Below are 20,905 nucleotides of genomic sequence, written 5' to 3' on the forward strand. Positions count from 1 at the left end.
CTTCAAGCTTGAATGGCTATCCAATGAGGCCGCAGCAAAGAAAACCACAAAGATGACAGACCTCACTGTGAATCATTCGATCTTCAAGCGCCATGTGGCTGCCAACGTTTCAGAATCATTCAACTTTTAAATACCATTTTCAACACTTTCATTTAAATCATTATGTGCTGTGTCACAAAAGCTTTTTCATTGAAGAAACTTGTGTAAAATATGTTAAAATCCAAGCTGTGCCAAGTCCCCATTTAATGTTATGCACGTGTTAAGTCCTCTGGCTGCTTTTTAAGTTCATCATACTCAAAGAAACAAATACTAATTCCCTGATCTTCTCTTGCAGATGAGGTTGCCTCTTCAACACGCCGACGCCGACGTCGTGAACTGGGAATGGCTTGTCCTTTGGTTCCTGGCGGTGATGAGGCTTTGAGGGATTTGCTGCATACACCGCAGAAAAGTTCCTGCAGCGAGTCCACCAACTCAATTTCTGAGCCCTACCGTCAGTTTATACCAGCCGTACGTCATCCGGAGGTTCCAGTGCGTACCATGACCGCTGTTTTGCCTGCACCACGACCTTTACATGCGCCTGTGGCCCGGAGTGTCACCCAGAAGTTTAATGAAAGGACCAAAACAGATCTGGCAGAGATCAAGAAGATTGCCGAGCAATCGGAGGTGCAGCAACAACAGCCTTCGGTGGACGAGAGCCAAAAGATGTCGGCCATAATGCGGAGGAAGAGCACGGATGAGGGAGGAGCAGCCGCTGGGGGATTACCCAACCAGAATTCACCACCTGCCCCCAATCAAATTGTATCCATACTGAAGAAGAAGGAGCATGGTGTGGGCGATTGCAACTCCAGTGCCTCGAGCAATCCTTCGCCAGTGACCTTCTCCTCGAGCGTTATGGATAATCCGCTGGCAGGAGCCGCTCGATGCAAACGGCAGGGAATATTGAAGAAGAGATCGAGTCTGGATGAATCCCGCTACTATTCCCGATCCCATTCACCCGATGAGCGGAGCATTCTGATCAAGTCAGCCAGGAGGAATTCGCTGGAGGAAGCGGGCACTGGATTGAGTCCAGCTCAGGCCCATGGAATCCTTAAGCAGAGCAGCTATGACAGCAGCAAGAGTGATGGCTGCCCATCGGCCACGGAGAGCCAGCCGCATAGCATCCTGAAGAAAAAGGACTCGCTATCCACACCCTCGGATGGCGGTTGCCACAAGCATGTGTCCATTTCGCAGGCTGTGACCTTGGCTGCGGCTGAACTGGCCGCCCATGATGGCATCACCTTCGAGGATGGTGAAGAGCACGAGATACGACCTATCCTGAAGCAGGAGAGCACCTCCAGCGAGGAGGCAGTGCGTCCGCCAAAGCCCATACTCAAAAAGAAATCGTTTGGCGAAGCGGATGAACATGAGATACGTCCCATACTGAAGAGCTCTCGCAAAAGCAGCCGTGAGGAGTTTGACTTAAGTGGTTTGGAGAGCGAGGTCAACGATTCCCTGTCCTCCATCCTCAAGACAGACTCGCCCTCGAAGCGTCGATCGCTGGGTTCCGCATCGCATGATCTGGAGGAGTCCAACACGTCACCGAGCCTGTTGAAGAGGCGAACCCGCTCGCTGGAGCGACGGGATGTTCAGCCTGGAATGGATTTGGCAGCCGCACTGGATGCTATTGCCACCTCGCAGGTCGCACCCAGCACACCAGTAGATTTCGTGACCACACCAGCGAGCATTTCGGTGGCGGAGCGGATAAAGCGCATGGAATTGCTCTCCACGCCCACTTCCCGTGAGGCGGGCGGGGCTAACAGCAGCTGGGAGTCGCCTCTTCAGGCATCGTCATCGGAGCCGGGAGGTCCTGCCACGCCAAGGGTACTCAAGCCCAGTGTCCTGCGCAGGGATTTGCAGAGGGAGCGCTACAAAACGCAGCCCGTGACCAACGAGGAGATGAGCTTGTAAGTACAAAGTAATGGGAACTACTACATCATATTGCAAAAAATATCAGGGTACTTAAAAAGATTTCAGTTTAGATAAATTCGGAATAAGTATAAGCCTGTATGTTTTAAAAGTATTGCTTACAGGTGCAGGAATCAAAAGGATTTTTAAACTAAACCCCTAAATCCCATATAGATCTAAAAATAGGGATACATTCCGCATAATACCAAATAAACAAAAGTACAATACTTATAAATATCCTTTTCGGGGCAGTATTTTTAAAAAAATGTACATTCTTTTTGCCACATTCTCCCTCGCAAATTGCGCATACGTCGTGTGGCCTGTCAAGCTGTCAGCTGATTCTGCAGCGGACGCCAGTTTACGCTTCGATGGTCCCAAGAATTCCAGCCCCCGAATCCAAATCGGTATCCGTATCTCTGTTTGCGTGGAGCAATATTTGTCTATATACACTCGCATTCATTGCTATTTTTGGTCCGCCGAGCACATTTCTGGCTGGCACTTGGCCGAGCCTATAAATATTTATACCATCATGGTGCCCACAACACCCGACAGACTCACTGTCAACTGGAAAATGTTACAGTTGTTAGACCATTCATATGCCATAGCCATTGCCATCGCCGACATTATAATCCAGTCATGATCGGCTTAATTAACTTTATTGTGGACATACTTCGCTAACCACGTAGCCATAAATTAGCTGCTAGCCCCATTCTGATGAAAATTTCATCACACATTTCGCCAGGGGATATTTTGGCAACATATTTTAATTGCTTTTCCATTGCTCAGCCATGTGAATGTCAACAAATTCTGTTTCCGAAAAAGCCAATGAAATCCTCCATGTCTGCTGACCTCAATTCGATTCGCTGTCATATAATTCACTTTTCTCTGCCGCCTTTTATTTTTTATTGGCCCGACTTGGTGTCACTTAAGCAGCTTATTGCTTGCCTAATTACCTGCGCAACTATTGAGGCCAACAAGAACACGAGAGTGCGCGAAATACAACTAAAGGTTAGTAATGGTCGGGCGATTATGGAAGGTCGATTGGTTTCACCAGTTTGGAGGAGGGGTATCCAGAGAAATATGTTCGAATGTGTTGCAAAGCCGTAGAAAATATTAAAACTATTTATTTGTATGACAAAGAGGGAGAACATATGGCAAAGATTTATCCTTCCATAATACTTACCATCAATTTTATATATTATTCCAGCCACTTTCACTCGAAATTCTATTTACAGAAACTCTAAATCTTTCAGTTTTTTAATTTCCATAAATGAATATTTTTTGTATAAACTGATTTGTCTGATCCCCTAGAATCTTCGCAGCCAGAAAATACGAAAGAAATCCACAACGGATTTGATTGTCTACCTTTTAGGAACCGCAAGCAAATCAACTACAATCGAGTACTATCATACCATCGTTCCCAAACAATTAGTTGTTGAACAAGCTGGTTGGCCACAAATTCTCTCACCTGGGATGGGTAATTTCTGCGAATTGCGGATTGGCCAATGTCGGGCTCGTAAACCTAGTTTCTTCGCTAAAAGCATTTTAGAATTTCGACTAGAAGATAGAGGAGCACCTCTTCCACTTCCATCGCCACAAAGTTGCCAGTTCTTGTTTAACTGTGTTTTTATGTCAGCATTTTATAGTTGTGTTTGGTTGCCGGTGAGTGTTTTGCTGTTGTTATTATGGTTGGGTTTGTTTTTTTTTGGGGGGCTTTTGTTCCACTCCGGCACTCCCTTCCCTCACAAGGAAAAAAAATCAACCAACAATAACAATATAAGCCAGTTTGTTCTGTAATGCTTTTGTTTTTTTTAACACTCTCGCTGACTGTCACATTTGCATTCAGCGAACGGTATTGTCAATATCTTTTGCACTTTTGCCGACGCTTTGTGCCGTGAAATTTATGCTGTCCATACGTTCCGTTCTCGTAGTTACATTCGCATTCAGTTGCATTCAGTAGGTTGCAGCAGGCGAACGCGTTCAGATACAGATACTTTCGTATCTCTATCCATTTCCTTGTCATAGCCTTTGGACGAGGAGGATTTCCCAGTTCCATGTTGTTGCTGCAGCGACGTCAGAGCGAAAAAATGTTTGAGGCGTATATCAGAAAACGGTAAAAAAAGAAACCAAATAAAAATCGATCTTAAAATCTGTCAAAGCAAAAACCACGAAAAATCTTACAATAATCGCCGGCATTGAGATAGTATAGTATAAAAATGCTCACTGACATGTGTTGGCCTGGTCGATTAAATCGATACACCTCTTATATGTCCAATTCGAAGTTATGCTGTATCTTTCCTAATCTCCCGATAAGATAACCAAAAAAAAAAAAGTAACAGTTAACCACAAAGCAACTGCCTTTCATTTTACGACTAAAAAAAGAATCGCTTTAATAGCCCAATCGTAAATATGTCAGAATAGGAACCTGTGAAGAAATCTTAGCAGGTTTCCTATGGGTGAAATAATTATTTTATGTGCCCATTGAGAAATCACTAGGGAGTCTATATTTTCTAAAAATAGATCATCCGTGTCACACCTCAGACGGTCCATTCATAAATTCTAACTAAAAATAAAATAAATACTTAAATGACAAACCTAAAAGATTTTAAAAAATATAATAAATAGTTAACACACAAATAACCAGTATGAAAGACATAATATTTCATATATTAAAATGTATGATCTTGTTTTTAAATAGGTTGACTAAGGTAGAGGTATCATATCAGAGTAATTATTTAATGACAACTTTTCCGGCTGCTCTTTGCACTCTCAAAATTTCTCTTTCACAAAACTAAAGAGTCAAAGAAAATCCACCGCAAAAGAAAAGCCAACTAAGACATTTCCCAGCCAGACGGCGGAAAAGAAGGAAAATACCATACCAAAATAAATACAATAAAAAAAAGGCAAGAAAACCAAGCTGAAAATAATTTAAATTTGCCGACAGCAACGTCGACCGCGGCAGAGCGCCGCCGAACCACCGCACCACCCAACTCTCCCCACCACCACCACCACCGCACCACCCAATTTTTCTCTGCCGACGTTTTCTGCTCTTCTGCTCGGCGTTTTGTTTGTACAATTTTTGCGCTCAGTTGCTCGCGATCGCTTTTTCAATTTTCACGTATCCGCCAGCAGCAGCGCTGAAATATAAATTATATTTGAAGTAAGAAAAAACGGAAAAACAAAAACAAATATAGGAAAAATATAGTAATTTTTCCCTTGAAAGGAATAAATAGTGAATAGTGTGTGTGGAAGAAATCGAAACTAACTGATAAATTTATCAACTAAATCGCTGCCCGGTTCGGTTCGGTCGTTCGGTCTTCGTCTTATCAGGTGCAGAACCAGATAGTAGATACTCCCTATATGTGTGCCTAGTGGAAGAAAACCACGTTCCCTTCGGAAATTCTTGGCCAGTTGCCGGTAGACGGGCTCTCATACCGCGTGTGAATTGGAAAAGGTAGTTAATAAAGTTAGTTTTTTTTGAAAAACTTAGAGAAAAACCAGTGAAATGTGGCCTGAAAATGTGAAAATATATTTCGGCCAGCTCTTTAAAAATACACATTTCGTAATGTGCTATAAATAAACTCCATGAGAAGGTGCACTTGTGCACCCCATTGAAAATTCCAATTTTCGAGTGCTACAAATTGTGCCAAATTTGCGAAATATGCTTAATTTATATATCGTTAAATAGCAATGCCAATGTCTGCATAAATTTGTGGTTTAAATGTGTGTTTTTTGGCTGCGAAATGTTCCGCTAAATGACTTTATGTGGTTTGTGTTCTCACTAAGTTTTGGCAAAATCGGGAGCTGTTTTTTTTTTTGTATATATAGCTCTCCTCTTTGATTAGATCACTCGAAATCTACAGTCATAAACTTTTTATAATTCTCTGTTGGCAACTGTTGCCGCTAATCATCATGTTTTTTTTTGTGTTTGACATATATATTTCAAATGTAAAGGAAAGAATTCTCACGGACTCGTTTCCCCCTTTCTCCTCTCAACCTAAATCCAATTAGCTTAGTTGTTGCATTTAAATTTTTGTTTATTTTTAGTTTTTTCCTTCTTATTTTTGTTATTTTCCGCTTCCTCTTTTTAACATTCGGTGTGCGCCAGGCATGGAAAATGGGCCTGATAAACAAAATAAATATTGGAAAAACTCAAGAGTCGAACAAGTTGTAGGTGAGACTCTATATATAGAAGGGAAAAATTTCAAGAGGCCTTTTAGAGGGTGATAAACTTGCAAGTTTATGCAGTAGAGTCTGTGTTGGAAAATATACACCCATCTGTATAGGTATTTAATTTCCTTTTCTTTTTTTTTCTTATCAACAATTCAATTACCTTTCACTGTTAGCGTTTTATTGCGAAAACATTTTGGCTAATTCTTTTGGTTGGCAAACTTTTACCTTCACTCCCCCGGAGGCTCCAAGCGAATCAACAAAAGCACCAGCCGCCAGCGCCAAAGTTTCACCACCAAAACATAATTAAGTTGGCCAAAATTGCCTATAATTATGTCCGAGTATTGTTGTCAGAGAGGGAGAATGATAGAGATGAAGGCACACAAAGAGATTCACAGTGTATTTAAGCCCGTTGTTATGTAAATTTCTGCACAAGGGAAATCAAAAGTTTCTTAGTCCAATGTCAAATTGGGCTGATTTCGAAACGGAACTATAGTGAATAGATAAATTGGTGTTTTATAAACAAAACAAAACATTATTTTGAAATAACTTTTAATAAACCTTTTATAATAAACCAATCCCAACTGCTTTTTTTATAAAACTCTATCATCAAAAAAAAACTAATATAATATTGCAAATGTTCATTCCCATGGTCATGGGCATTGTGATGAACTTATTGTGGTTTATTTGCCTTTTGTGAGACACAATAATAGAATTATCTTTTAAATATTCATTGTTTATCGGGACACACTCTTATATTTATTATAAACACAAGGAACCACACATTTGATGACCCATTTAGCTGCTGTTTATTGATTTGTACTAATAATATTTTATTTTTATTTTGCAGCTTTAAAGCCAACTCCGCGCCCTTTGACATCTCGGCCACGTCGGCCTTTAAGCCCACCAAACCGCTGGACATTCGCTTGACCCACGCACCGCACCAACCGCTGATTTCGCCGATCACAGGACAGCCACTTAGCCACGTGCCCGCACCACTGCTGCTATCCTCGTCAACGAATTCGGGAGCGGGAACCTCCTTCCGGCTGGCCCGCAGCTCCACCCAACCGCTGCAGTCGCCCCGAGTAGTCCACCTGGCCAGTCAGGCGGCCAGTACCGGCGGATCATCACAATCACCGCAATCCTCGCTGTTGGCACGCCAGCATTCGGTCAACGACAGCAGCGTCAATCTCAGCGAGCAGCTAACCCTATCCATCGGCACGGACAGTGAGCACATCTTCGAGATGTCCGCCCTGGAGGAGGATTCGGCCATTCAGTCGCTGAGCGATGAGACAGCCGCTTCCGCCAACTCTGCATCTGCAAACTCAACCTCCACCGCAACCAACAGCACCACCACGACCACCACAACACCACCGAGTGGTTTAACGCGGAGCAACAGCGTCCGAGCCAGGGCCAATATGTTCCAGCAACTGCAGGAGCAGTCGCGCAATCAGCGGGCAACGGGTTAGTAAAATAGTAGTGAAGGTCTAGTGCAGGTCGGGATCCCATTCACCCACCCATTATAATCGTCATTCGCTGGCTGTGCTGAAAATTAGCGTGAAGCAATAAAGCAGACGAGCAGAGACCGCTAAGTTCAACCGGTGGCACTGCGAACCTGGTTGGCCCATGTCGCAAACCGACCGTAACAAGAAGGCCAAGACCACAGTGGCCAGAATGGGAGCTGATTAGAGCTAGAGTTGGTCTAGGGCCACAATAGTTTCCTAAGGAAACGGCAGCAGTACCGATGTGCTGAGTGAGATATACCTTTAGGAAGCCAAATGTTTGATCAGAAAATGGCTTGTTGGTTCGGTAGAGAATATAATTTCTGGGTACTTAGCTGGAGACCTAGTTTTAAAATTGATGGTAATATATGTTTGAAAATGTTCTATAAATATACTTATGATAAAACTAAGATTCGAGAAAAAGAGTGTGTAAAATCATCTCAAATAGATAAGCCATTAATTTATTAGCGAGAACGTTAATATTATCCTATATTTTGGACTTAGAAAAGCTAAGGGTACTTACTTAACTACTTTTTAACATGTAAAAAATATAAAAAAAGGTTTTTCAAAAAGTATTGTGTAAATTAAACTATCATAAAAGCAAGAATCGTGGAAAGGTAGTATGTAAAAACATCTATAATAGCTGGATCATCAATTTATAAGCAAATAAACTTGATAATTGGCTATATTTTGGAATTAATAAAGCTTTCCACTTTTGTAAGTTATTTAAGATAGTAAACGAGCCTCACAGATAAGCACCAATTTAGATAGGGAGTATTTTAGGGTCTATAATATTGACATCAAATAAAAATGAAGAAATTATTTAGGCAGCTGTAACTCCTAAGCAAACACTTAAATATTTGTTTAGTAGCTTTCAAGATCCCTAGAAAAAAACCTCCATACCTTTTGCGAATATTAATTAGTTAAATCTGCTGGTCAGTGGGCCTCCCCTTTTCCCGAGTGTTTGCCAGATTTTGCCATTAGCTTTGGTGTTGCTGCAAGCAGGCCTCTCATGGTTGTTGGCCAAGTTAATAAGCTGTAAAATGTATGTCACTTGCCTCACACTCACCCGCACTCTGGAAAGTCGCCGTCTCTGGCAATCAGCGACTAATTGAGGCTTGCGTGTTGGGTAACATTTGTGACCAGGTGAATGGGGAAGGGTAACCGGGGTGTTTGGTGCAGGTCACTCGAGATTAGACTTTCGTTATCGAAACCGTAGCGAAATCATGTAATAGTAAATAGACTACCTTTGAGAACTATGCCAAACTAGTGTCTTTATTACACCCAAAAGTCACAGTATACATTTCCTAGCACTAATACGTTTATATATGCACAATATGAGGAATCAAAAGCTCACGAGGCCCTCTTTTCAAAGACGCAGTGGAGTAAACATTTTAAAATTATCTATTTCAGGAGGCTCTCGTCAATCTCCACCAGCTTCGGCGGAAGTTTCCTCGACTGCAGCCGACAATTCCATGCAAAGTGATGAGCTGTCTACGCCAAATGCAACCATAGATGCGGAATTTGGTAAGTTACTATATATATTTATGGGTTCTCAAGAGGGAAGGGTGTAGATGAGTGACGAATATTCAAATAAATTCCAGCTTATCTAGTTTACAACTACCCCCCCATTTCTACGTTTTTGTTTGATTTGCACGATTTGCTCATTTGGAATGATAAAACATATATAATTCATATAAAACTATTTATTGTTGTTGTTGCTTACTGTGTCTGTGTTTTCTTTAATTTTACATATATCTTTTTTTATTGACTCGCCTGAGACTAATTTATAATTAACTCGAACAAATTTGCAATGACCGATGAAAATCAGTGCCGATTTCGGGATGCAAAAAAAAATTGCAGCCACGCCAAATTGCGCAATAAAAGAAATGGAAAAACTGCAAAAACAAAATCATACACTAATTTGGTTTTCCATGCATGTGCGTTCATTGGGTTTTCATTTATGACTTTTTCATTATTTACGCCAGTTTGAGTTTTCTAACAAATGAATTAACTCCTCGTTATTGTTGTTGCCGTTGCTGTTTTTTTTTTTTGACTTGTTTTATTGATATTGTTGTTGCCGCATGAGAAAACTAATAACAATTTATTCCCCACAACTGTATGTTTATGTAATTTAAGACGCGCGTGATTTATTTTTCCATATTTATTTATTTGCCATATTTCCATCGAGGTCTTTAGAGCAGTTAATTAAGCGTTCATAATTTTATGGCCTTTATTTACAACATTTTTAACGCCCACTCGATATGAATTTTCTTCCTTGAAAGTGATCCATAATAACTCCTGACACACTTGGAAAATGGGTGAAGCTAATGGTAACCTGCTTTTTATCAGTTAACAGTGGGTTTTTTTTATGACCGAAAGATGGGAGGGTACATTTTGTAAGCATGTTCTTTGTGGCTTCGACCGAAATAAAATTTATTACCGATAAGGCGAAATGACGTTGACCTTCATAGACGGCAGTAAAATATATAATTAGCATGTGCAAAGGTTTAAATTACTTAAACAAAGAAATCTTTGCCAAAATTACCTAGTTAAACATCATGAAAGAAGTTTGAAATGAGTGACGAATGGATTTCGCCTAAGCTATATTCATTTTGATGTTGAGTATTACTATTTAATAGGTTTTTTCCCGACATCTTTAAATCATGCTTACAAAATTTTCCATAATTTCGTAGCGACTTGTTTATCAGTTAAACCCAAGCCCACACACAAAAAGTCACTCAAACGCTTACAAAGAAAGTTCATATCAATTGAAAGCGTTGTGGAAGAACCAATATCGAAAGTTACAAATGAAAATGAAAATCGAGAAGATGAAAGATATATAGATGTTGTGGACAAAGCGAGCGCAAAAAAGTGGCAAATTATAGAAATTGCTTTATAAACGGCAGACGAACTTTCTATGATTCAGTTACGCGGGGGTAGAAATCTTTTGTGATGGTCGTCGGTCAGTTTGTTTAGTGCTTGATAAAGGCAGCTGGAAATGATAGCGTAGAGCGGGAAATATGCACCATTATCGCAGCATTTGAGTGTGGGCAGCGGATATAACCGAATGCGCAGTTCGTCATTGACTCTTGTAAGTCGTCACATCTCAAAGAAACCACAAGCAACCAGAAAACCAGCAGCAGCAGCAATAAATATTTAAATTTAACCATAGATTCAAAGTAGCGACTTTGAGCAGTCTGAGCAAATGCAATGCGTAAGTGGTGCAAAAACCACAAGGATGAAGTGTAGCAAAATCTAATCTCTAAAACCCAACCCCATATATATATATAGAACCCTCATCTCTGTCGCTGGCCGAGCGTCTGGCCTTCTTCAGCAATCTTTGCGAGAGCGGCGGCGGTGGAGGAGGTGGCAGTGCCAGTGGAAGGTATCGCAGTCGCACCAGTAGCTATTCAAGGAGTCCGCCCGTCGATCGCACCACGCCGAGGAGCAGCACCACCGCCAGCAGCGCCAGTGTGACGCCCACGCCCATGGACTACTCGCCGATTCCCCATGAAAAGGAGCCATCTAGTCTGACGCTGGAGAGCATCATCGAGCCCGAGCAGGAGGAGATGAGGGAGCAGGTGGATCAGCAGCAGGAGGGGGTTAAACTGGGGAAGAATGAGCCACCCGTTTTGAGGGAATCACCCCTGCACAATGGCTTCCACGTCCTGACCAGATCCGCCACCGATCCCCCGGCGTCCACTTCGCCCCTGCGCTTAAATGTACGGACCATTGGAAAGCTCATCCTGCCTGATACCTTCCGTGGTGATCGCAACAACAATAACAACAACATCACCATCGGTAATAAAAGTGGCAATACCAGCTGGAACTCCTGCATGGTCAAACTGCAGAGCCTGGATCCCGTAAACCTCACTGTCCAGTTGCGCACCATTGGCAAGGTGAAGTCTCCGTTCATCGAGAAGCAGCAGGAGAAAGTGAATCCCGAGAAGCTATCGAATGGAACCAGCGACAGTGGCTCGGATTCGGGCAAGGAGAACTGCGCCTCCAATCAGCAGGAAAATCAGCAGCCGCCGCAGCAACTGCAGCAGCAGCAGCAGCATCAGCAGGATGAGGATCGAGCTCCGCCCAGGGTGTCCGAGATGCGGAGGAAGATCACCAGACTGGTGCAACAACAGCAGCCGCCACCACAGCCCGTCAATCGGCGTCACACCACCGAGATCACCACCGTGACCATACGATCACCCAATGTGGACGATCGGTTTGCCAAGTATTTCGGGGTTAAGGAGAGCTTTAATAGCACCACCACCCTGCTGAAAACGCAATCGCTGCCACCAACGACCAATCAGGTAGAGGCCACCAATTCCCATGTGCGACTACCGACCACCACCGTTGTCTCCAAACGGCGAGAGCTGCTCAAAAGGACGCGACCCCTGTCCATGGATCACTATTCCAGCGGCTGCACCAGTCCCACAGCCATGCCAAGTCCGAAGAGAGCACATTCCCCGATCAACCGGCGAAAGGCCACCATTTCCAGCATCGAAGATATTGAGGTCACCCCCGATGAACTCAGAGCCGCTGGCAAGGACTTCAAGCTGTTGTACGGCGAGTTATTGGGCTGAAAAATTGTCTATTTTGGCCAAGCATTCAAAATTTCCCAATTTTTCAAAAATCCCCTCAAGCCCTACTTTCATTTTCGAACCCAAAAATTACGCTCTCTTCGTGTGGGTCCTGCGCTCAGTGTGATAGATGCGCCCGATCCCATTCCAATCCCCAAAAACTATTCACTTTGTAGTAGTCTCGTAGTAATCCATCCCAATAAAGATACAAAAAACAAAAAGAACGAAACGAAAATTCCACAGAAATGTCAAACGAAAACGAAGTAATAAAAAAAAAAACTATAAATGTTAGGCATTGTATTTAAACCAAGAGACAGTTTTATCCCCAACGGCTCGTATATTATATGTCTGGCCAGCGAAAACCTTCCAGTTAACCTATATCCTATATATTATTATGCGAAACTGCTTTTGTGCTTATTTATACATAAATCACTACTTTTTATTTACATTTAAAAACGAATTGTACCTTAAACGGAATTATATTATGATGAGTATGTATTACATTTATTATTATTATTGTAATATTTAATTAATGGAAGTTGTTAAACCAAGAAAATAAATCCAAGAAATGTGCTAAAGAAAGGGAGGTGCATGAATAAGAGGGGATAGTTCTGATACTGCGTAAGTACTTCGTGATTAAGCATGTTTGCGGATACTAGCCTTTCTCTGCGCTTCTCAAATTTTGCAAGTAAGCATTGGCTGAGCATGATATGTATGATTTTTGCCTGCCTTTTAGTGGATTGATTTGCTGCCTATTTTATTTATGGACACAAACTATTGTTCCACCACTTTAATGTACACATATTAAGGCTAAACATCTATTTTATTTCATAGGAAAACCCACCGGCGAACCACTTAAGAGCATTCTTAAGACGGGAAAACCCATGCTAAGCATGGGTCGCGGCCTAATGCCCGTGGATCTCAATGCTGAGCTGAAAAATCGCCTCAAACGTTCTACTCATGCCACTGTTTCCAATCTCCGCAAATCTGCCACCTCGGCAGATGCCACTAGAGGAACTAGTGATGAGGTGGACAATCCGCAAAGGAATTTAGCCCAGATCCTGAGGAATGTGTCCAAGGAGAACTCCACGCCGAAGCACGATGATGCCGTGAGTCTGGTAAGGAATCTCTCCACCTTGGGACAACCTCGATCGGTGGCCAATGAAGATGCAGTCGGGAATTGTGCCTCGGCATCGGAGGGCGAGAGTTCGGGGGGTCGCGAGATCGAGGCCATTATCAAGAATAGTGCTGTGGCCAGACGTCGCCGGCAGCAGCAGCAACAGCAATCGCAGCAGCAGCAGCAACATCAGCCAGATGGGTGAGTCCTGGTCCTGGTCCTCCATGTCCAGCATCCGAGTCCTGTGCTCCGTGTGTTAGTGCACTAATCCCTAGCTACTAACAACCCAATCCTCGAGAGACTCGTTAGTGTGCAACGATCCCCGTGGATCCCCATCATGGTTTTTTACTCGTATATACATAACGTTTAGACAGCGCCATACATGCATCAAATGTGTGTGCTTCTCAAGACTGGTTCCCAAAAGTAAAACTAAATATTTACAATTAATGCAAAGTTGAGATGAAATTTACATTAGTTAGAAGTTCACACCGTTTTGTATCGAACATTTGTAAATGTCTCCGCATTCTCCACATCTTGTGTTCGTTTGCCGAAAAGACTTTTGCTTTTGATTAAACCAATTTTCCGCACTCGAACGAAAAGATTCCTAATCAGAGTGCAACCCGTGGCAAGAAGCTATTACTGTCCACTTGGCCAGAGGCCACAGCAACAGTCGCAGTCGCAGCAGCAACAACAGCAGCAGCAGCAACCAATATTGCTGACACAGCAGCAACACTTTCAAATATTGCAGGTACAGCAGCAACAGCCACAGCCATTGCAACCGAAACCCTTTTACAAGCTTCTTCGACCGAAACAATTTGTAAAAAATTAGAAACTAAGTTTAAACTTGCATTGCTTACTACTGTTTGTGCAAAAACTAATTAACTGATATATACACAAAAAAAAAAAACAATATATTTTATCGACAACTTGTTTAAACGATATATTATGCCACAGTATATTTTTACGTGATGCCAAAGAGCAGATGAAAAACTAAGAAACAAGTAAATAAAAAGAAACATTAATAAAGTTGACGGAAATCCTATTTAACTGTAGTTTTGTTTGGCCACTAACTGTTCTGCTCTACTAACTGTGTGTTTAATAACAGCATGAAACTAAATATATTCAACCCAACATTTCCCCCGCTGAAAATTAAATTCAAAGGGTTTTAAAACCTTTGGCGCCAAAATATTATATAGAGGCGTTGCCAGATGTTATATTAATAGGCTGCCATGTGTGTTCAAACTGAAGATGCCACTGTAATTTACTTTTAACATCGATATCGTGGTGAGTTTCACAGTGATGCCACCAAGTCGAAAATAGAGTCTTTGGGTTTAAATCATATGTTTTTTACAATCTGTTTTTAATCGACTTTGGCATATCATACAAATTTATTTTATTTCATGACATAAAATAGTTTGAAGTAGCCTAGTCCGTACAACTTCTATCTCTGAACCCAAAATAAGCGAGTTTGGTTCCGGAGCAAACGATTTTTTTCTTCTCGCTTAATATAATATAATATAATTACAAACATAAGCAACAACGTAAGTGTCAGTAAAAAAGCGATATAAAAGATTTCAAAAAGCAGAGAGAAGCGTGAATAGAGATGGAAAACATCGATGTTGGCCTGCCAAACATCGGTTACCATTGCTTTGAAAACATCGATGACATATGACATCGATGTTTTTCCACCTCTAATTCGTTGTCGGTTTATTTCGATTTATTTAAAAAAAAACGCCAGCTGCTTCGGTCGCGTGCGGAGTTCGCTCGGATGTTTTTGTTTACAAAACATATCAATAATTGTTGTGGATGTTAGTGCCGCACAAAATTACTCGAACTAACGTTCTACTAGTTAGTATACAACGATTTTGTAAGGTTTTAAGTGCGACAACGGGTTTTTTATACTTTGTTTACCTTTTACAATAGCGCGCGCATTTGTGCCGGTTGCAAATAACTCGTCGTTCCGCCAATTAAATTATGCTAATTTAGCGGTCCGGAGATAATTCGTCACTGCTCAAGGCAATAAGATCTTAGTACATTCGGTTCTTAATTAAAACAATTGCGGGCAATTGAAAGTGCAAGTGCAAATTGCGACGGAACGGCGGCATTTACCAGCTATCTTTTAAAGGTTTGTACAAATTATGGTAGTTTCCATTAAAAACCAGATGCAAGTTCCTTTTGTTTTTTTTTTTTTTTGCCAAGGGTTCCATCTGTCTGGCTCCGTCTCGCTCTAACTCCTGCTCTCCTTGTCTTACCTGCAGCCAAACAGCCGAAAAAACTGTAAAATGGTTGTTTTGTTTCCATTCAAACATTTTGCTGATTCACCGAAACCTCTGCAGACTTTTTGTGCACTGACAAAAATTGGTTGGTTCGATTTAATATAAAATAAATAGGGTAGTATTTTAAAGTGATTTCAATAAGTTTTATAATAATCTTGGGAAAAACCCATAACATCCTAGAAACTCAATGAATGATTAAATATTTTAGTAATCAAAGACTATATTACTTGTATTAGTCACAATTAGTAATGATTAATAAAAGGCCCCTGATCATGGTTTTAAATATCTTGAATAAAAGCATTCAATAGCATTAAATTAAATGGTTTCTGACTAAAATAAATGTTCTTATCTGTCTAGGGAATCCCTTTAAAGATTTCTATAAAATACTTTTCACAATATTTGTTAAGAATTAGTTTAAATATGATACATTGTTTTATTTTTGTTCTTTTCTTGAGATAGATTTTAAAATTCGAATTTATACAATTTCAAGTTTCTGGAACTCAACTATGTATTTTTCCAAGTGTATAACCCCGACTCGCAGATTATTGTTGAAATGTTGTTGTTGCTTTTATTTGCTATACTTCTTTTCCAGACATTGTTGTTGTTTTCGTGTTTGCTTGCACTTGGAATCCCAATCCCAAACCCTATTGTATTTCTCTCTGTTGGTCTGTATGAAAAAAGTTTGCAGCCGAATCTGTATTTCCAGTTTTCGAGAGTCCGTCTCGCTTGAGCAATTTTAGCCAAATTTTGTTGATTTAGTCGATTTTAATTATCAAGTGTTTAATGTCTATTGTCTTTAGGTTCAAGGTCCCCAATTAAGGCCAGCATTTGCATAAGTATACGAAAAGCATGCACGTTCCAAAATAAAATCAATCAAAATGAAAAGAGTTTAACCTCCAGCAATTTATTTTCATTTTTTATCTTTTTATTTGTTCAAACCTTTCTCAGTTTTATTGCATAATTCGAGTTGGGTTGAACTCCCCCCAAAACAGGTAATCCAAAAAATATCAGCTAATGAATAATCAAATACGGAGCGAATCAAATGTTTAAGTTGCTTGGAGAATGCCTTTCGTTTTCAATGAATTTGCATAATTTGTGATTGTTTTTTTATTTTTTTCTTTCGTTTTGGCCCGTGGCGAATTTCTTTTGGCGGTGCCATTCGATGGGCGAGAAATGAAAACGAAATTAGTTTGCAATTTGTTTTATTTGCCAGGCCTTTAATTTCGATTTTAATGGGAAGCGTGTCTGCCCAGAGCCAATTATAATAATAGTTAATCGACTTGGAAAATAATGCAGTCAATGCTTACAGAGAAACTGATTAGTCTCATATTTCAGCAGCTTTGATTTCTCAACTTCAAAGTACTGGCGATTACTTGAATACGAACAAAGAAACTAATACCTATTAGGTTTCTAATTTGTTCAACACCAATTGATTTCTTTCCAGATGGAATTCGTAGAATGATTTGTATATAGAATATTTCCTTTGTTGCACTTTGCTTAAATACTCGTTTACATTTAACTTAAGTAATGTAAACCTGGCTACAAAAATGTTTAGAACATTTCTTGACGCCTATAGGTTTATTTACTTGGGACATATATTACTATAAAGTTAACATAGATAAGAAGGCTATAAAAATAGTTATTTCAGGAGTTTTCTTTACTTGGAAAATAAATGTCTATTGACTATACCTAGATAAGAAGTTGCTTCTTCGATTTACGTTTTAATGGCAAACTGTTCATTTGTAAACAAAACAACCGATTGGCCATAAATAGACACTCGAGTGCTGCTTATCGCTTCGGATTTTTATGATAGTCAAGTGGCACTCGGGGTTAATTTCTCTCTATCCGCCGCATGGGAAAGTGTTGGATGTGCATTACCCCAAATCCAAATGCACAGGCACCCATAACTAGGAAAGAAAGAGCCGGCAGATGACCGGGGGATAGAGATAGCAATGCCCGATCACGTCGGTGTAGGAAAAACGTGAGTCCAAACGCTAATGAGCCAAAGCAAATAAACGAAGCGGATTGAAACAAAGTTCTGCGGGAAAAACTGAGGGGCCTCGCCCTGAACTCACAAAAAAATATAGTATAGTATAGTGAAATCCAAAAGAATAGAGTTTGATTTTATAGAAATAACATAGTACCAAATAAACCTCAAGGGGCATGTTTTTAGGATTTTTTAATATTTATGAACCCACAAAAATAAATTTAAAGTATAGTAAAATCCAGAAGAAAAGGCTTGGTTTTTGAAAAAATGTCATTGTACCAAATAGGGAGAATTTTTTTTATATTTATAAGTATTTGCCAATCTCCAAATCTCTAAGGACCATGAGCTTTTTTTATTAATGAATAAAAAGTAAAGAATGTGATGGAGATGATAAGAAGGAACCAACAATCGTGGAGAAACACATTTATATTAAACAAAATGTTTGTTTCCAAGAAAACGATCTATGTATTTATAGAAATTTATGCTTGAAACCCATTTGTCTGAGTGCATAAGGCAGCTCGGTTTGGTTTTGGATCGGCTGGCATTAATTGAAAAATGCCGCCACCGCCATCGCCGCGTGATCGAATGATGCATTATCAAACGGAAAGCTTTGTGGCTGATCCGATCCCATAGCTATATGCCATATACCAAATAACCATTCCCAACCGATATCCCCGTCCCCAATGAACTGGGGAAACATTTCCATTTAGGGGCATGTTATTTGATGCTGCGCTGCGTGCTGGGAAATGCATTTCCAGATTACACAACCATTAAACTCACATAATTCCAAGGCAGTGATCCATTAATTATGTTTTCGCTTCGGTTTGTTCTGGTCCCGCCGCGCGGCTATAAATATTATTTTTATTGGAGAAAATCTGTGCAGCATCGTTGGATAAAGTTGTTTGGTGGGAAGTCTGGCGAAGTTTTATGAGTCCAGGTCCTGCAAGTGATTCCCGATGCAATCTCGTTTGCCTTCCCAAAAAATATTACACAATCTTTTTGGCTCTAGTACATTGACTCCTTTTCGGTTTATATGTACTACACTGTTTGCTTAGCTGCCTCTCTTTCTACCTTTTTGGTTACGGTTTGCACAGCTGTTGCCTTGTATCTGTATCTCATATCTTTGTATCTTTTGTATCGGAAAATGTATCTACTGCTGGCTGTCACTGTTGCTGGCAGTTTCAAATGCTCCGCTTCCTCAATTTGTCGGGGCAAGTGTTTTTTGGGGGCAAATTGGCCTGTGGCGTTGATTGTCCAACTATCGTTTAATTGGACTTAGTGGGGAGATAAACCCTTGATTGAGTTGCATTATGAAATACATCTCCCACACTCGCAGCTCATTAGGTATCCCATAAATGCCCCCACAGTTTTTGCTCTAACAAATTTATGGCTATGGGCTCCCCTTCTACACATATGTGCTCTCAAAACTTGAAGTTTACGCAATTGAAATCGAATTACTTAAAAACACAAGACAAAAACAAAAAGCAAACTAGAAAAACCATTGGCAGGAAATGATGAAATTCGAAAATTGGCTTAGTGGATATGGCTGACTTAATATGATTTTAATGAGAACTAATTGCCAGCTGTTGGAGGCGATAGATATGGTTTTAAAAGCTGTGTATCCTAACAGTTTCTGGAGGAGAATTGAGAATAGGAATTCTATTAATATTTAATTACGCTGATTAATAGCCTTTCAATGTTTATTGCTTTCAATATTTGATGTTAAGATCAACGCTTTATTACTCATCTGGGGGTTTTAAGATTCAATATGTAATAGCAACTCATAGCTAGAAATTCATGAAGGTAACTATCAGTTCTAGTCAGTTACTACACATTTTATGAGTCATTTTTGGCCAACGCATCCGCGTCCTTTTATGCTTGGACGCCACTGGCTTTAGCCATAAATCTAGACGGTTTTTTATGGCCAGAAGCGGAAACGTGAGTCGCCGTTTTGTGGCCGCATATTTTTCAGGGGGCAGGAGCTGTAATAGATGCACTTAAACTGTCACTTCACCAGTTCCAGACAGGGTTTTTCTGTTTTTCTGACATTGACTTTGACACTCGCGAAGTCAACAAACCAAACACAAAACCCCCCGACAGGATAATATGCAAATACCCATGGCTCTTTAATTTTTTACTATTTGCATGCCATGTTTGTCTGCACTGTCTGGCTGGCAAATAAAACTCATCAGGCCAGTTGACAACTCATTAGCTGGGGCATTCATGGAGGCCTCTTTTTTTTTGGAGAGGAGGAGAACCCAGGAGATCTTGGTTTAACCAACTTCTTCGTGCCCTCGTACGATGAACTCATTTCGGACAAAGTTCTGGCCTGCAACTTGGACTCGTATTCGCTACTTTTGTTGTCTGACAAGCGCTCATAAATCTGCAGCTGCAGCTGGTCCTCATACTTGGAGAAATATTGTATCTTCAAAAATTAAAAAACAATGATCCATAAAATTATAAATTGGAATTATATATCTCTAGATACCTAAACAAATAGCAACTTCAGCATGTAAATTTATGTAGAAAATTAGATATATTGGTGATTAAATATCAGTTAATCTGATTGAAATTTTTTTGTGTGCAGCTTCCAGGGAATGCAAAGTGGAGATGCATCTTCTCCACTGCCCCCGATCTCCTGCTCCCAACTTCAGACTCCATCTTCCAGCAGCTGAAAGCGACTCTTTGTGCCGGGCCTGCTGGTTTGGCTCCTTTGTCTGTCTGCCCTGTCATAGATATCATCATTGGGCATTTATTATTTCAGTCCTCGGTTCGGCTGTGCATCTTCGTGTGCCTGGTTATTCAATTTCCTTTGCTTGGGCAGCTTCCTTGGCATATACAAAGTATTCAGGCCAACATTTCCCTGCCATTCTGCCACTTGCTATCGCATAGTATCGATTTCTGGGCGACAGAGTGACAAACAATGAGCTGTTTTCCTTTGATATATTGAATTGCATTGTTTGGCCCTGGCTGTCAGTGCATTGCCATTTCCATCTCCAACTCCATCTGGAGCTGCAGCTCCCGGCCAACTTCCATCCAACTCCCAGACCCCCAATCATCCCATCTTGGCTGTCGACTGTCGCTTGTCAGTCAATCAATTAGACACCTGTTGCTCGGTGCTTAGGCTTCTATGCGAAAAGCGCGACAGCTGACATTAACTGGCGGACTTCCATAAATCAAATCACATCAAAATGTCGATCTAGTGGGCATTATAAAAGTCAATAACGGAAATCTTTTTAAAGATTTATTTATGAGATTAAAAAGCTATGATATTAAACAAAAACATGCAGGTTTTGACGAAAAGAATTTTTTTTTTGGATTTTTAAAGG

At 40.7% G+C, this 20,905-nt stretch overlaps 1 protein-coding gene across 19 annotated transcripts in view; it reads left to right on the forward strand.

Annotated features, from left to right (window-relative positions):
- The window catches only part of LOC119554215 (supervillin), a 126,194-nt gene that overhangs the window by 73,818 nt on the left and 31,471 nt on the right, over positions 1-20,905 (forward strand). For 8 of the 19 annotated variants that reach the window (XM_037865021.1, XM_037865020.1, XM_037865024.1 and 5 more), the window contains 4 exons: positions 335-1,943; positions 6,965-7,578; positions 9,030-9,143; positions 13,031-13,514. In XM_037865021.1, coding sequence (XP_037720949.1) covers positions 335-1,943; positions 6,965-7,578; positions 9,030-9,143; positions 13,031-13,514 — 2,821 coding nt within the window. Of the gene's footprint in view, positions 1-334; positions 1,944-3,910; positions 4,058-5,241; positions 5,399-6,964; positions 7,579-9,029; positions 9,144-9,901; positions 10,834-10,910; positions 12,779-13,030; positions 13,515-13,913; positions 14,284-20,905 lie in introns of those variants that run through there. The other 11 variants (XM_037865026.1, XM_037865037.1, XM_037865038.1 and 8 more) reach the window with 8 other exon arrangements.

Source organism: Drosophila subpulchrella, chromosome 3L, assembly GCF_014743375.2.
Source record: "Drosophila subpulchrella strain 33 F10 #4 breed RU33 chromosome 3L, RU_Dsub_v1.1 Primary Assembly, whole genome shotgun sequence".
Classification (NCBI taxonomy): domain Eukaryota; kingdom Metazoa; phylum Arthropoda; class Insecta; order Diptera; family Drosophilidae; genus Drosophila; species Drosophila subpulchrella.